This window comes from Varanus komodoensis, unplaced genomic scaffold, assembly GCF_004798865.1.
Source record: "Varanus komodoensis strain SLA01 unplaced genomic scaffold, ASM479886v1 scaffold17, whole genome shotgun sequence".
In the NCBI taxonomy this organism is placed as follows: Eukaryota; Metazoa; Chordata; class Lepidosauria; order Squamata; family Varanidae; genus Varanus; species Varanus komodoensis.
Window position 1 is genome coordinate 20,919,842 of NW_025335505.1, and position 17,030 is coordinate 20,936,871.

The 17,030-nt window shown below is 42.3% G+C and overlaps 1 protein-coding gene and 1 long non-coding RNA gene across 3 annotated transcripts in view; one reads left to right on the top strand and one right to left on the bottom strand.

Annotated features, from left to right (window-relative positions):
- The window catches only part of LOC123021625, a 21,910-nt gene extending 10,130 nt beyond the window's left edge, over window positions 1-11,780 (top strand). Inside the window, exons 2-3 of the long non-coding RNA XR_006414359.1 lie at window positions 2,112-2,116; window positions 11,770-11,780. This is a non-coding gene — a long non-coding RNA (uncharacterized LOC123021625). The remainder of the gene's footprint in view (window positions 1-2,111; window positions 2,117-11,769) is intronic.
- The window catches only part of TXNL4A (thioredoxin like 4A), a 14,840-nt gene continuing 2,604 nt past the window's right edge, over window positions 4,795-17,030 (bottom strand). The window contains exons 1-4 of one of the 2 annotated variants that reach the window (XM_044426558.1): window positions 15,407-15,547; window positions 8,978-9,056; window positions 6,130-6,233; window positions 4,795-5,248 (exon numbers count right to left, since the gene is read on the bottom strand). In XM_044426558.1, coding sequence (XP_044282493.1) covers window positions 5,077-5,248; window positions 6,130-6,173 — 216 coding nt within the window. In that variant the 5' untranslated portion in view covers window positions 6,174-6,233; window positions 8,978-9,056; window positions 15,407-15,547 and the 3' untranslated portion in view covers window positions 4,795-5,076. Of the gene's footprint in view, window positions 5,249-6,129; window positions 6,234-8,977; window positions 9,057-15,406; window positions 15,580-17,030 lie in introns of those variants that run through there. The other variant, XM_044426557.1, reaches the window with a different exon arrangement.

Here is a 17,030-nt window from a genome sequence, read left to right on the forward strand (position 1 = left end):
GCCTGGCACCTTTGTAATGTCCAATGCCCTCAGGAGCCCCTCGACTTCAAGGGGGGGTGACTCTAATCTGTGCCCCTAAGTCCCCAGCCTCATCTAATCTCCTATGCGGATATCCCCCGTCCTGCTTTGGGGAGAACAGAGGCAAAATAGTCATTTACCATCTGTGCCTGTTCCCTCATATCAGTCACTGGATCTCCTTCCTCCTTATTTAGTGGTCCTACCACTTGTCTCCCTTTCCTCTTCCTATTTACATACTGAAAGAAGCCCTTTTTGTTCTTGATATTCTTGGCAAGTCTCAACTCATAATCAGCCTTAGCCTTGTGAAGAATCCTTCTGAAATGGGCCTCCTCCTCCTGGTATACCCTTTTGTCTATTTGCTCCAGTACCCATTTCCTACAGAGGTTCCTCTTTCGTCTAATCCCTCTAACCACCTCCTTTCGCATCCATGGTGGCACTCTCCTCCGCCTCTCCACCTTACTAACTAGAGGTATCGTCAAGGCTTGTGCCTCCAAAACCTCCCTTTTGAGTGCCATCCACCCCAACTCGCTTACCTTCCAGTAACCTATCCCAGGAGACTTTGCCTAGTCTGGCCTTCAGTTGGCCATAGTTGGCCCTCTTGAAGTCCCAGCTTCTAGTGCTCGATCTGCTGCACGTCCCCAGTCCCCAGATTTCAAAGCAAAGGATGAAGTGATCACTCACATCCAGAGCTCCCCTAATCTGTACTTCATCTATCAGCGCCTCTCTATTGGTCAAGACCAAGTCAAGGATGTCCCCCCCCCCCCCGTTGCCTCTCGGACCCTCTGTGTGACAAACCCTCCCTCTATAGCTTCTAGGAAGCGACGTGACCTGGCTGTCACTGCCAAGTGAGTCTCCCAACTAATATCCAGGAGACTGAAATCTCCCATAATTACTGTCTCTCTCCCCCAAGATATCCTTAGAATCTGGTCTGTCAGGCCATCATCCAGGGTCTCAAGTTGACCTGGAGGGCGATAACATACCCCACTGTCAGGTCTCTTTCCCTGTCAAAACCCCCAAGTTTCACCCAGACTGCTACCAAATCCCCATCTGTGCTGCGTTCTATCTCACTGCATCCTATCCCTTCCCTGACGTATAAAGCCACACCCCCACCCCTCTTTCCCTTCCTGTCCTTTCTAAAAGGGTGATACCCCTCTATGTTCACAATCCAGACTTGCCTTTCATCCCACCAGGTTTCTGTGTTTCCCACTAGGTCATACCCTCCTATTCCCAGGAGAGCTTCAAGCTCTTCCTGCTTATTACCATGCTCCTAGCATTGGTGTACATGCACCTCAACTCCTTCCCACCGCTTCCTTTCCTTGGAGTTCCCAGCCTCCTTCCTCCCATCCTCCCTGATACCTGGCCCCCTCTCTGTAGGAGTCCTGTCAGTCCCTGCAGTACCTCTAAAACCCTGCTCCCAGAGCCTGAACACCCCCCCCCCCCACCGGTTCAGTTTAAAGTCTTCTGGATGAAACTCGCTAGAGCATCTCCAAAGGACCTTTTCCCCATCCTCGTGAGGTGTAACCCGTCCCTTGGCAGAAGTCCACTGGCAGGAAACTGAGTGCCGTGGTCGAGGAACCCGAAGCGTTCCTTCTGGCACCATACCCTAGCCAGTCGTTCACCTTGGAGACCCTCCTGTCCCTTCCTGGCCCAAATCCTCGGACCATTAAGATCAACGAGAAGGCCACTTGGGCCTTCAGCTCCTGGTTTCTTCTCCAAGGCCTCGAAGTCCCTGATGATCCCGACCACCACCTGCCTGGCCACATCGTTTGTGCCCACATGGATCACCAGGAGCAGCTGGTGACCCCCGGAACGAACAAGATGCTCCACTCTGTCCTTCACATGCCGGATGCATGCGCCAGGCAGGCAGCAAACCTCCCTTGTCTCCAGGTTGGGGTGGCACACCTCCGCCTCAGTGCCCCTCAGCAGGGAGTCCCCAACAACAATCACCCACCACCACGTCTTTCCGGTGGTGTTGGCGGCCATGCCCTGGCCCTCGCCTCTTCTGCAGCGGCTCCCTCGCCACTTGTGGTCCCAGGCTGGGGGTCCTGCTGGTCCCCGAGGCCTCATCAGCCCCAGCCTCCCCAAGCAAAGAGAACCTGTTTCCCAGCTCCAGATTGGTGCCAGGAGGAGGAGGCCGTGCTGTGGGTGACATGCCTCCATGTCTCCGCGACTGCTCCTCCCATGGCCTCTCCCTCAACCCTCTGTCCAAAGGGGGGGTGCTCCCGGGGGGGGGCAGGAGAGCTCTCTTGGCCCTCAGGCACCTCACCTCCTCCTCTAGCAGGACCACCAGCTTACACCGAGGGCAAGTGTAACCCTGCCTCTCCTGGGGGAAAAGGGGCAAACATGTCGCAGCTGTCACAGTGGACAGCAACACCTGTGACTCCTGCCAAGGCCATCTCCTGGTCTGCCATTGGGAACTCTTCTGAGACCCTACCTTGGTCCCCCGCCTTGTCTGTCCTGCGGTACCCCTCACTCGCCCAGGTCTCCCAGACAAAAACCCATGCACACAAGGATAAAATAAAATTTAAATTGGAGGAAAAACAAAGGAAAGCAAAGCACAGAACAGCACAAAACAGAAACAAAGAAAAACAAAGCAATTAAAAACAAACAAACAAAAACCCTCAGCCTCCCAGGGAAGGGAGTCCCGGGGCAGTCCGGGACGCAGACAAGGGATGACGCCAAGAGGCCAGAGCCAAAAGCAGTGGCCCCGCCCATCTGCTCCCTCCTGGCCCCTCTAGCCTCTCTGGCCCCGCCTCCCTTCCTCTCTGCTGCTCCTGGCCCTCTGTTCTCTGCCGAGCTCCTACCTTGCCTTCACCAGTCCCCTGGCCACTCAGCACTCTCTCCCAGCCTGTGCCTCTGTTGCTCTGCCAAAAGGCCAAAGCCAAAAATACTTAGTAGTTCTGCTATTTCTTGAAATTAAAAATAGCAGAAGCTGCAATCCTGCCCATTACGGAATCTAGTACAAACCTTTGTTTTCCATTCCATTGCTCTGCTACTGTGCTAGTCTTCTTCTCCACCATAAACCGTTCAGCAACCTCCTTTTTTTTGCAGGTCTCTTCTATCAAGAGTAGCCTACAAGAAAGACTGAAGGAGGGTCACACTGGTTCAAGGACTGCACATTCCTTTAGTATCCTTGAACCAACATAACCCTGGTTCAGGATCTGCAAAGTTTAAGGGTGCCTTGATGCAACACACTGATAAGAGTAGCTAGCAATACACACTAAAGTGCACTGCTACTCTCTTGGGTATGCGGCATCAAGGAAAAGGGGAGAAGAGTATAATACACCTTACAAAATCAACCAGAATTGATCTGCATCCAACTTTCTTTAGAGAGGGTGAGCAGACCTACAGGAAATACTAACTTCCAGAAGGAGTCTTGTCTAGTCTTTCTCTACAGTTCTGGAAATTTAAAAAGAGAAAAAAGCTAGAGCTTAATGGTACAGTGGTACCTCGGTTCACGAATGCCTCATTTCATGACCAAATCGGTTTATGAACAAAAATTTCAGAAAAGTTTTGCCTCCATTCACAAACTCTGCATCGGATGACAACGATTGCGGCCATCTTCCCCGCATGAACACGATCGCGATCATCTTCTGAGCACGATCGCGATCGCACCCATATTCCCTGCTCATGGTCACAGACCGACCTATGGTCACTGCTGTGAAGCTTTTTTGTGTGCTTTTTAGCACATACAGTACTGTAAAGTATTACTCAATAATAATACTGAATAATGGCTCCAGAGAAAGTGCAGAGCAAACCTGGTGGTAAAAACAACGTGCAGAGCGGTAATGAAGATGACCAGATTGTGCAGATTTTTCCGCCAAAATTGACCCTGCAGCTAAGAGACAAAGAAGAAAGGAAACCCTTGAAGGAGATCTCCCTGATATCCTTTGGGATGGGGACTTTCCCTCCAAACAGTAACCTCCCCCACCCCCACCCAGGTTAGTGTTCTCTACTGTACTGTACTCTGTTGTTCTTTGTTACTTTGTTTCAATTTTTTGTGATTAAAAAAATATTTACAGAATGGATTAACCTTATTTACATTGAACCTTATGGGGGAATTTGACTTGGTTCGTGACCAATTTGAGTTGCGACCTGAATTGTGGAATGAATTAAGTTAGTGAACCAAGGTACCACTGTATAGCACATGCTTTTCATGTGGAAGATTCCAAATTCAGGTATAGCAAGAGAAGGAAAAAACTATTGAAGCCAAGAAGAAATGTTTCCAACTAGTGTAAACAATACAAAATTGTGGCTCTGTATAAAGGCAGCTTATGTTCCTGAATTATTTAATAAAACCAGCAAATAAGTGCATATGAACATTTAACATTTACTCCTCAGTTCTTGACATGTTGATACCAGTGTCAAATGAAATAAAGACTGCAAGTTTCATTAGCACAAGTAAATTTCCAAGGCAGGTTTTAATAAATAGTAGTTTGGATCCAAGGATCCTGCCATGGGGAAGAAATGATTCCTGTTTTACTCTATCTGCAAGTCTGTACATCACTTAAAAGTCTTCACCATAGAATCCCACCACCATCTGAAGCTAGCAGGCAGGTACCTTTGGATTATTATTTACTGTATTTAAAATATTTATATCCCATCCTATACGGAAAAAAAACCCATCTTAGCACAGCTTACAAAAACTTGTATGGTGCTGGACCCAAGATAATTGCATTAATTTCACTGTGAAAACCAGACTTGTAGGAAATATGAGATAGATGCTTGTCTGTGTGAATGTGTGTAGCCAAATTAATATTATGTTGAAGCACAGGGTATATTCTCAGATGCATTTATTATGTTTCATAACTAATAGCTATATCCACTTGTCTATCAAAAACAGAATCATAGTATAAAAATAGTCTTCTGCAAAACATTGGAAATTAAAACATGTAAAAGTAACACACAACTATTTCTAAAATCAAATAGGTTTTAGCATCTCCCCAAGAAAATGAGGTAACACGTTAAATTCAAAAGACATACACAGTGAGGTGTAAGCAAGAAATACTTTATACAAAGATTGAATTTACGAAGTTTAAGAAGGTGAATTTGTATGTATCAATATCTATATTTAGTTGAGTAGTCTTTGGGTGACACAACAAGACCTCTACCTTTACGTGCTCCTCTATAAACTGTTTCTATGATGTCAATCATTTCTTGCTTGTCTTCCATTGCCCAGTTAATTTTGTTGTTGTTACCTGTTCCCAAATCAATCATTATGTGTTTGTTCCTTTAAAAAAGAAAAGAAAAATGGGAAAAACTTACCAATATAAAATATATTAATATAACTCTGAAAATTCTGCAATATACTTCTCCCTAACTATCCCTATCTATATTTATGAACTTAAGTAAATGCTTAGTGTCTGGGAAGACAGCCCTTGGCACAAAAACAAAGTACCAAGTCCGACTCGCCATACTTGACCAGCGATTGTTTTGTAGCTGATTTCAATAGGATCAGATTATAGTCTTGATGATTTGCTAGTTTTAGTCTTCATTCCCTTTTTCTTAAATTGCCAGCATTAATTTGTAGACAGCATTTTTTTCTGGAGCTCTAAAGCACCAGTAATTCAAATCCGTAGATCTGGGGTCAGAGACAGTGCTCTAGATTTGCTCTGACCACCACTCCCTGTGTGCATGGAAAGAAACATGCAGGTTGCCCTCTGAAGTTGAGAAAATGACCTTGGAAAACAGAGAAAGAGGGCATTCCAGTGGGTTGAAGACTGTAAAGGCCAGGACACAAGATATGAGATCTCCCCAGCTTCCTGAAGATGCTGTTGGTAGATGGACAATAAAGCCTATCTAGCAAAAAATGCAGGACAGATAGGACAGAGAAGTGATTATCATCTCTGCTATTCCTGCCCTTCATGAGATAATTGTAAGCCTCCAAATTTAGGCCTTTATGATAATCACAATCAGATCGTGTAGCAGCAGGTTCCTACAGGCTTCTAAGTGAGCAAAACAAAACGACTGCAATGCTATTCCAATATGGTTACTCTTAGTTTAAAAGACTGCACAGGAAACCAATCAGAGAACCAAGCAGGAAGTACAGAAAAAGGAAAAACACTATCAGCTGAGAACATACAGATTATACCACATTGGAGTGCAATATACCTGAAGAAGAACATGACAGTACAGGGATCGTATAATTCATACATCTTGTTGAAGTCTGGAACTTCTGTGATATCCACCAGATAAATAACTGCAAAATTTTTCACCTATGGAAGGGAAAAGTATATTTAAAGCAGACTATACTCATAAGCAAAACTGCTTTTACAGTACTGTCTAGACAGCCATAGGAAAGTTTGGAGCCTTAGCTCCAACCTCGGAAAAGCATTTCGAATGCAGGACTGGACATCCACATTCTGAGCACCCTCCTTCTACTCTTGCAGCCTGTGTGGTTCTAATGGTGCCAGCTGTGCAGCAACACAGCCATACATTAGTAAGGCATGGGGGGGGGGGTTCCACCAGAATATGAGGAATCCTGGTGATGTCTTGGCCCCTCCCCCTCACAAGTCTAAAACATTTAGATACAACCCTATGCAAGTTTAGACAGAAAAAGTCTAAGAACTCCCAGCTATGATGACAGGGACATGCTGGGAACTGCACACCATTTTTCTGCCTAAGCTTGCATATGATTGTGTTTTTAGTTGTTTTAGAGTGCAAGGGAAAACATGGAGGCAATCCTAGCTGCCACATTCCTTCCACCTGCTGGATATACATAATCCTGTGAGTCCCTAAAGAACACATAAAAATTACCTCGCTCCCCCATCAATTTTTAATATCAAAAGAGCATTCACACCATGTTGTTTGAAAAATTATTTGTTATGATTACTTAAGATCAACAAGGAAAATAAAAACATTCCTAGCGAGTGCTTCGGCTATCATTCTTCTATAAGCCTCCTTAGGAACTCCCAAGATGTTACAGATTAGGTTATGCTTCCTTCTCACATCAATACATGCACCTCCCCTTGGTAAAGCCTACAAACTACAAAGATGCATTTCTTTAGTAACTGTAAACTGATGAACATATCACTATTAATAATTGCTGACATAAGAATTCTGAACATTTTTAAAGCCTCAAAAGGAAGCAAGTGTATCCAGTTAAAAGGTAAAGGTAAAGGTTTCCCTTTGACATTAAGTCCAGTCATGTCTGACTCGAGCGGGCGGTGCTCATCTCTGTTCCTTAGCCGAGGGAGCCAGCACTTGTCTGGAGAAAGTAACTGTGGTCATGTGGCCGGCATAACTAAACACCGAAGTGCACGGAACGCTGTTACCTTCCCACCAAAGTGGTACCTTTTTACCTACTTAAATTTGCATGCTTTCGAACTGCATGGTTGGCAGGAGCTGGGATGGAACAACAGGAACTCACCCCGTTGTGCAGATTCGAACCAGCGACCTTTCGATCAACCAGCATTGCAGTTTAAACCACTGCGCCACAATTCCCTGGACACTCTGCCACACTATATTTACTAGAGATGCTGATTTGCTCTGCTGATCTGGCAATGTTCTTCATTAAGGCATAGGAACACCCACACAATAGGCTATTATCATACACTGGTAGTAATTACTGTAACGGGGGCATATTCCTATTTAAGATATTTGCTTTGTAATGACTGATGAGCTAAATACTTCAGACAAATTTTACGTGAGGGTTGGAAGGAGGGAAAGAAGAGGAAAATGCTTGGGCACACAAGTACTTGAGGGCACAATCTGAGGAATGTTAGGCACTGTCCAGACAGCCACAGGAAAGTACAGAGCCCCAACTTCAACCTTAGAAAAGCATTCTAAGGTTGGGGTGGGGGTACAAATTTGGAGCACCCTCCCTCTGCCCTTGGAGCCCATGTATTCTTTATTAACTTAAAGCCTGCATCTACTCTTGCTGACACAATCAACACTTTGTACCTCTTTTGTAACTTTATTAACTTTGCCAAGTGCTCTCAAGAAGTAACTGTCAAAACATACGACACACTAAAATGCTCCTAAATCTTTAAAAATCATATTCACTTATTTTACATACAATGCAACATATGCTAGGAAATACAGATGGCTAGATCCAACTACAGAGGAAAACAGAATCCAGCACAAGTTTCCTGCTGGAGGATGGGACAGGTAGCCAATTTTTGCCAACTCCAGCTCCCCCCTGCAACTTCCACACTATTTGCTGTGCAGTTCCAAAGGATCCCCCAACCCTGTAAGGCAACTTTTTAGGAGCCTTCAGCAGAATCACTGTCTCCCCACACTTCTATCAGCACCAGCAGAACTCCACTAAACCCAATTCAAATACTATAAATTTAACATCCATGATCCTTAAAATAGGAATTATCCACATACTAGTCTTGAGGATGATGAAAACATGCATTCCTATATAGAAGCAGCTGCTTCTATATGCTATGTCTTCTGCTATGTAAACTCTATTGATATACATCATTGAAGAACAAGGAACAAAAAATATTATTTTACAGAGCCAATTTTCTCTTTTGAACACCAAAGATTTAGCAATGAATGGGCTAATTATTTTAGCATTTAGAGAAGATGCTTAACTTACAGTAGACCAAAATCTATTTCCTAAAAATGAAATATCAGAGCAGAAACGGACAAGTCAACAAACGAACAAACCAACCAACAACCCCTCTCCACCTTTAGTAGCCTATGTTTGTGAAACTTTCTCACTTTACCTGGCAGGAATTCACTCCTGACCAGAACTTTTCCACCCACAACAAAATACACTGGAAATCATACATACTGAATCAGGGAAGGAACACAACAATGAAGAAAGGATCTGCTCCTACTAGAATTTCTATGCCAAAAGGGGGGGGGGGGGGGCAGAATGTATACTAGCATCTGACATAGTCAGTGGGATTTTCTCCTAATGCAGAATGCAAATGCACCACGACAATGGGTCTGTGTGATGTTCTACCGTAGGATATGCATACCATAGATACTGAAACTGTTTACTCACTCTTTGTACAGCAGCGATATCCCAACAGGACTCTTAAGCAAGAGGATGAAGAAGGGTCACCCTCTTTAATCTGCTATTTCTGCAGAGGGAGATTTTTAAACATGAAGTTATATCAATCTTTTCACCCAATTTTAAATTAAGTGCCAATATGCCTGCCAGGTTACAAGAATTCCAACTACAACTAATTACAACAGTACTCCAAATAATAGTATGTCCTCTTTATTTGGCAGTGATGTATTTATACCAGTTTTTCCCCCTCACCCCACATATCAAAACAAAGTCATGTTTTAACTATGTTGTCCTTTAAAATATCAGGGTGTCATTTAAATACCCATTTTATCTACCTAGTAAATATCTATTTTATCTCAAATGTTGGTACATAAACATAAGGTATTACTATTGAAGTTAATGCGGTCCACTTGCTTTTTATAAGTCAAAATGGATGCAATACTACAAACAGTTTGATCACCTTAATGTGGTCTTCATATGTTAAGCATATGTTTGAGTTTTAATATTTATTTAAACATGGAATTGTAAAAGATTTTATATACTTTTGCATCATAAGTATATAATGCTTGCATCAGCTTGAAACCAAAAGTGCCTTTCCTTTGATGGAGGTGAATCCCTCCAGTCACATAAGGACTTGTATCTGGCAGAACATTTAGAGTTGAGCTAGGGGTAAGAAATGGGGAAAGAGACACCATTTTTGCTATTCCTTCTCCATGCAGATCCCACCAAACCATTTTCACACTTCTGAACGATTCCCTTAACTCTCTAGAGCCAGTTTTCAAGATGCTGCTTGGGTGCTGACTTCTAAGTCTGCCTTGTTTTATGAGTGAGTTTTCTCACAGTACTCTGGATCCAACCATAATTCAGTCACACACTCACACACAAACACCCAAGTTCTGGTTAGTATAATCTCCTGGAAATAAGCCACAACAACTTTGTGTTTTACTGTTGTATGTCATCATAGCAGGGCTTCTACTCTTTCAGAGGGCCAAGATACATATTTAAATAAAATAATAATTGATAGCAAATACTGAGAGACAAATCAGTTAACATACATTTAGCTGTATCTGCACTACATCTTTAAATCAGACCAACATTGTCTTCTTTAATTTGCTTACACTTGTTCTAAATTTATTTTTACTTCCATTCTTGACTTGACATGTGATTTTTAATTACTTTATAAATTGTTAGTTTCAATTGTATCACGAGCTGTTTTATAGTTGAGATGGGGTATACTCCTTTTAAATGAATGTAGCATTTACAAAACTTACTTGAAGCTTGCAAGTAAAATCTAACAAGTAAATCTAATTTGATACATATGCCAGATTTAGATTTAATTCTAAACTTTTCAGATTAAACTATTGCACTACCATTAATGTATTAGTTGCTTTAAAATTATGCCACCCCTTCATGGAGATACTATTCATGCATGTGAGGTCCCATTCAAAAAACAAAAGTGCATTCAAGGATGCAATTACAAGCAACATGGAGCAACAACGAGACCGTAGGTTCATCCAAGCTTCTTTGTAAGGTACCTACTAGATCATTCTCCAAAGTTGTCTTCAACAAAACAGGGATACTGTAGGAGACAGCAGTGAAGTTGATAGGAAAACCACAAGTCTATATAATTAAGAAAGGTTCACACACTCCTCCCCACAAGAAGCATTTTTTAAAGTCATCAAACTAAACGCTGCCAAAGAAATGGCAGCATGGTGTGGTAGACATACAAGAATTTGCCTTGTTCCATCTCATTCTATTCTCATACTGCTTACAAAATTTCAGTCATTGCAGCAAAAAATAAAAGATACAAGTTTAAGAAAGCCAATATTCTAGTAAGAAGTTCATTCCTTCTTATAACATGATATAAACACACAAAGGAATCTTTGTTCTTGTTGTTGTTGTTAGTCGCGAAGTCGTGTCCGATCCATCGCGACCCCATGGACAACATTCCTCCAGGCCTTCCTGTCCTCCACCATCTCCCGGAGTCCACCTAAGCTCACACCAACTGCCTCAGTGATTCCATCTAGCCACCTCATCCTCTGCTGTCCCCTTCTTCTTTTGCCATCTATTGTTCCCAGCATTAGGCTCTTCTCCAGGGAGTCCTTCCTTCTCATTAGGTGGTCAAAGTATTTGAGCTTCATCTTCAGGATCTGGCCTTCTAAAGAGCAGTCAGGGTTGATCTCCTCTAGGACTGACCAGTTTGATTGCCTTGCAGTCCAAGGGACTCGCAGGAGTTTCCTCCAGCACCACAATTCAAAGGCCTCAATCCTTCGGCACTCAGCCTTCCTTATGGTCCAGCTTTCACAGCCATACATTGCAGCTGGGAAAACCATAGCCTTGACTATATGCACTTTTGTTGGCACGGTGATGTCTCTGCTTTTTAGTATGCTGTCTAGATTTGCCATAGCTTTCCTCCCCAGGAGCAAGCATCTTTTAATTTCTTGGCTGCAGTCCCCATCTGCAGTGATCTTGGAGCCCAGGAAAATAAAATCTGTCACTACCTCCATTTCTTCCCCATCTATTTGCCAGGAAGTAAGAGGACCGGATGCCATTACTTTAGTTTTCTTGATGTTGAGTTTCAAGCCAACTTTTGCGCTCTCCTGCTTCACCCACATCAAGAGGCTCTTTAGTTCCTCTTCACTTTCTGCCATGAGAGTGGTATCATCTGCATATCTGAGCTTGTTGGTATTTCTCCCAGCAATCTTAATTCCAACTGGTGATTCATCTAGCTCCGTCTTTCTCATGATGTGCTCTGCATATAAGTTAAATAGACAGGACGACAGTATACAGCCTTGCCGAACTCCTTTTTCAATTTTGAACCAATCAGTGGTTCCGTATCCAGTTCTCACTGTTGCTTCTTGACCCGCATATAGGTTTTTCAAGAGACAAATAAGATGGTCTGGTACTCCCATCTCTTTAAGAACTTGCCACAATTCGTTGTGATCCACACAATCAAAGGCTTTAGCATAGTCAATGAAGCAGAAGTTCCAGATGTTTTTCTGGAACTCCCTAGCTTTTTCCATGATCCAGCGTATGTTGGCAATTTGATCTCTAGTTCCTCTCCCTCTTCGAAATCCTGCCTGTACTTCTGGTAGTTCTCGGTCCACATACTGCTGGAGCCTAGCTTGTAGGATTTTGAGCATCACTTTGCTAGCATGTGAAATATGCGGTAGTTTGAACATTCTTTGGCATTGCCCTTCTTTGGGATGGGAATGTAAACTGACCTTTTCCAATCCTGTGGCCACTGTTGAGTTTTCCAAATTTGCTGGCATATTGAGTGTAGCACTTTTACTGCATCGTCTTTTAGGATTTTGAATAGCTCAGCTGGAATACTGTCACCTCCACTAGCTTTGTTGCTCAGACTTCCTAAGGCCCATTTGACTTCACATTCCAGGATGTCTGGCTCGAGGTCAGTGACCACCTCATCATGGTTATCAGGGATGTTAAGCTCTTTCTTGTATAGTTCTTCTGTGTAATCTTGCCACCTCTTCTTAATCTCTTCTGCCTCTGTTAGGTCCCTGCCATTTTGGTCCTTTATCATGCCCATCTTTGCATGAAAAGTTCCCTTCATATCTCCAATTTTCTTGAAGAGATCTCTGGTCCTCCCTATTCTATTGTTTTCTTCTATTTCTTTGCACTGTTCATTTAAGAAGGCAATGGCTTCCTACTTTAGCATTCCAATCCCCCATGATTATAAGGACATCATTTTTTGGTGTAAATTCTAGGTGTTGTAGGCCTTCATAGAACCTGTCAACTTCAGCCTCTTCAGCACCAGTGGTTGGGGCATAGACTTGGACTATTGTGATGCTGAATGGTTTGCCTTGAATTTGAACTGAGATCATTCTGTCATTTTGGAGATTGTATCCCAGTACTGCTTTTCCTGCTCTTTTATTGATTATGAAAGCTACTCCATTTCTTCTGAGGGATTCTTGCCCACAGTAGTATACCTGATGGTCATCTGAATTAAATTCCCCCATTCCTGTCCATTTTAGTTCACTGATTCCTAAGATGTCGATGTTCGGTCTTGTTATCCCTTGTTTGACCACATCCAGCTTGCCTTGATTCATGAATCTTACATTCCAGGTTCCTATGGAGTATAGATATTTGCAGCATCAGACTCTCCTTTCACCACCAGATACATCAGCAACTGAGTGTCCTTTCGGCTTTGACCCAGTCGCTTCATTCTTTCTGGCGCTACTAGTACTAGCCCTCTGCTCTTCCCCAGTAGCATATTGGACACCTTCCGACCTGAGGGGCTCATCTTCCGGCGTCATATCTTTTTGCCTTTTGATACTGTCCATGGGGTTTCATGGCAAAGATACTGGAGTGGGTTGCCATTTCCTTCTCCCGTGGTCAAAATGAAAAAATCCTTGAAGAGCATTTTCTATGGAGATTTCTATGGAAATTTAAACAAATACATTCCATAGAACATTTTGGAAACCTCAAATAAAGGATTTTTTTCATTATCCAGAGATGTCCACCTCTCCTTGTGGGTGAAAATAACGAAACTTCAACCATGGCCAAATTTCAACCATGGTTTGTATGTCTGGTTTGCAGAAAAATGAAGATTTGCATAAACCATAGTTTGCACATTTCAAACTATGTTGAAGAGTTTCTCATGTTGTCATATCAAGAAGAAGCATGCAGGCAAGCCCAAGAACTATGCCTGCTCATTCTCTTAACACCAAGCCATCTGTGCTGTATCTAAGCAGTCCCAGAGAAGAGTACCTTCGGACATTTTTGTTGACTGTAGTCCACATGCACTGGTGTATTAGGCCAAAGGCTACTTTTCACGCTTTATGCTTTGAAAACTATAACCAAAGCATCAAGGTAACATTGTACTTCCAGTGCCATTTCTCCCCAGCAAATGATATCCAAACTAATAACCATTGATCCATTGTCCATTAATCGGTTCAATTCCCTTTTAAAAAGAATCCAAGCTAGTGGCTATTACTATACCGAACGCATTAATTCCATAAATACAAGATTTTCCATTTCCTATTTTAATATTTTCACCAGATTAATGTATATTTTATAACACAATCCAATAAGCCCATACCCCTGTGGGCACCCTTTGCATGATGGGAAGAACGTGGAGGTAAAAGTCATCTCCATGGTCTTCCCACCATGCAAAAAACTGAGGCAGTCAATTTCAGCCTTCTAAGTATTTGGCCTCAGAACACTGAAGTACTGCCAGGATATTGCATATACTAGCAAAGTCCATCTCCTCCTCTCCCTGTCCCCTTCCACACCCACAAAAACCCATTTCCAAAGTCAGTCTTGTGACCTCACAGCTGCATCCGGCACAGTGCTTTCTGCACATTCAGAGTCCCAGCAAGCTTCCAAGGTCAGAGCTAGAACTCCAGCAAGCTTCCAAGGTCAGAGCTAGAACTCCAAATTATCCTATGACCATCATGACCCTGTCTAGCAGCCACAGAATTGCACTCTTAGCCTGTAAGGGCACAATTTCATAAAGCTCTGAACTCTGAGGAGTATGAGAATCTAAATTAGAAGAGGAAGAGTGATGAAATCAACCAACCTCCCTACCTCTCCTGCTTTGCATTTTCGCCAGATAGCTGTTTTGGGTAGTCAAGCAATAGTGCTTCCGAAAGTGAGGGACAGAGGCTGAAACACCATCAGGACCCATTGTGTCCTGGCTGCTCCATTAGGTCCTCTCCAATGTTGTTCTCCTAACCTTGGAACTATCCTATGTTGCTTTATATTACAAAAAATATAGTAGGACCCCTGTATCAGCAGGGGACAGGTTCCAAGCCCCCCCCCCCCCCGGTGGATGCCTGAAACCATGGATGACAGCAACCACTATATGCTGCGCAGTTTGCCTGCCAAATTCATGGGCATTAGGGGTACAGGACCCTCACAAAAGTGGAAAAAGCACAAATTATCTCAAGGGACTCTCTTTGGGAATGCCACACTATTTGTCTCAGTACAAGCCAGCCTCACTCACATGTTTTCTTCTCTCAGTCGACACAAAGACTCTAGAGATATTCTAGAATTATTTTTGCTAGATATATTCATGGTTTTTTCCTAGAAATATTTGCTTTTTTACTCTAGAGATATTCACAGTTTTTCTACTTTTGCAGAAGTCCTGCAGCCTAACCCCCACAAATGTGGAGGACTGCAGTGAGACAGCAGATACAGTGATCCTACTGTAATAGATTAATTATTTTATATGATGTATGTATAATAGCCACAACAAGCATCACTGAAATTAGTATTTTAAAGAGGAATGCCCTAAGTCCCAAATGTTTTTGAACATCTTCCAAGAAAATTTGTATAAAAGCAAATATCTACTTTGTCTTAAGCTTACATTCTGCAGTAAGCTTATTAATTTGGATTCAAAATGTGTTATTCAAATAGTATTAGAACAGCTTATTAATTAATACAAATAAAACATTATACTTTTTCAGCAATACTATATAAAACTTCATCCATCTTCATACACGTTGGATCCCAATCATGCCCAAAGCGAATGACCACTACTCGATCTTCTTCCGAAAGAATGGCCTGGTCCACTTGCCAGCCATTGTGTAAATGTGGAAGCATATATGACATTTTCAAAATGTGTGGAAGATCTGAAACAAAAAAGAGCCAGAAGAGACTTTTAATTCAGATATCTGCAGTATTCCTGTTACTTAAAAGAGATAACATTATCAAGAAAAAATATTTTCTTTAGAGTGATGAATCAACATGAAGCAAAACAATGAATTAGGCCAACAAATTGTTATATATTCAGTTACTTATAGAAGGGATGGGGAACTCATGACTCTCCAAGTATGTAGCCGATAACATGCATCATTCCTCATGTTTTCCTGGCTTTGGCTGACAGAATCATAGAACCACAGAATAGTAGAGTTAGAAGGGGCCAAGAAGGCCATTAGGTCCAACCCCCTGCTGTTGCATCTCACCAGTTTACACCATCCCACTGAGTTGCAAGTTGTAGGCCAAAACATCTGGAGAGCCACAAGTTACCTACTTCTGACTTATACCATATATACCCCCACTGTTAGCCAAATAGGCTCCCATGGTAGCTTACAAAATATATTATATTTACATCTCTTTTTTCAGGGAGTATTAGTTGCACAGCAGTTTGCAATTAAAATTCATGCAAAGATACAATATAATTAGGAATAAGTTGGTGAGGGGGATCATTCTTTTCTGGCCACTGACAGCTGCTAGCACAATCCCAATTCTTCCCTCCGGAGAGAGGGGATTAAAGTCTTGCTGATGAAGCTCATGATCAAGATGAAAGCCCATATCCTATGTCTATCCCAGGAGTCACTTGCCTACTGCTTGTCCTAAAGTCTCTAGCAGTTCTTGAATTCTTATTTTACACTAATTTGTAAGGTGTAAAATCTGTGAGGGGTCTAAGAAAACACACTTATATCACATATACATGCTAATCTATTTGTCCATGTTAGCTTAAACAGAATACACACAATTGTCATTATCAGTATGGAATAATCATTTCTCATGCAAGCATACATTTTTAATTTTTTTATTTTAAAACAACTATAATAAACAGAGCAAGCTGAAATAGACAAAGCATATACTTAAAGAGCAAAACAAGTTTAACTGTACAGATGAGTAATGAAGGGTGCAATTCTATGCATGTTTAAGCAGAATAAAGTCCTACAACTCCTGGCATGCCCCATCCTAAAAAATACTAAGAAGTTTCTATGCTATGTGATTTGCAACAGTTTAATGGGGCTATGCTGGTATACAATACAAAAAGCAGTGCTACTTTTATTTCTATTAACAAAATTCTCATGAATACATAAGCATCATACAATTAACCCAAGAAAGTTAAGATTTTTTTATATGTGCCCCTGTAAAAAGCCAGTCTGGCCAGCTGTAAGATTCTGCAGAGTTGCACCTTGTTTCCAGTGTTAACATCTATAAAACGCTACTGGGAGTGATCATTCGGGAATTTCGACCAAGTATCATCAATATGCTCAAAAGTGACAGTTCAGCATACAGTTCTATCACCCCATGACTCAGGTAAGGCTGGAAGCCCAGATTACTG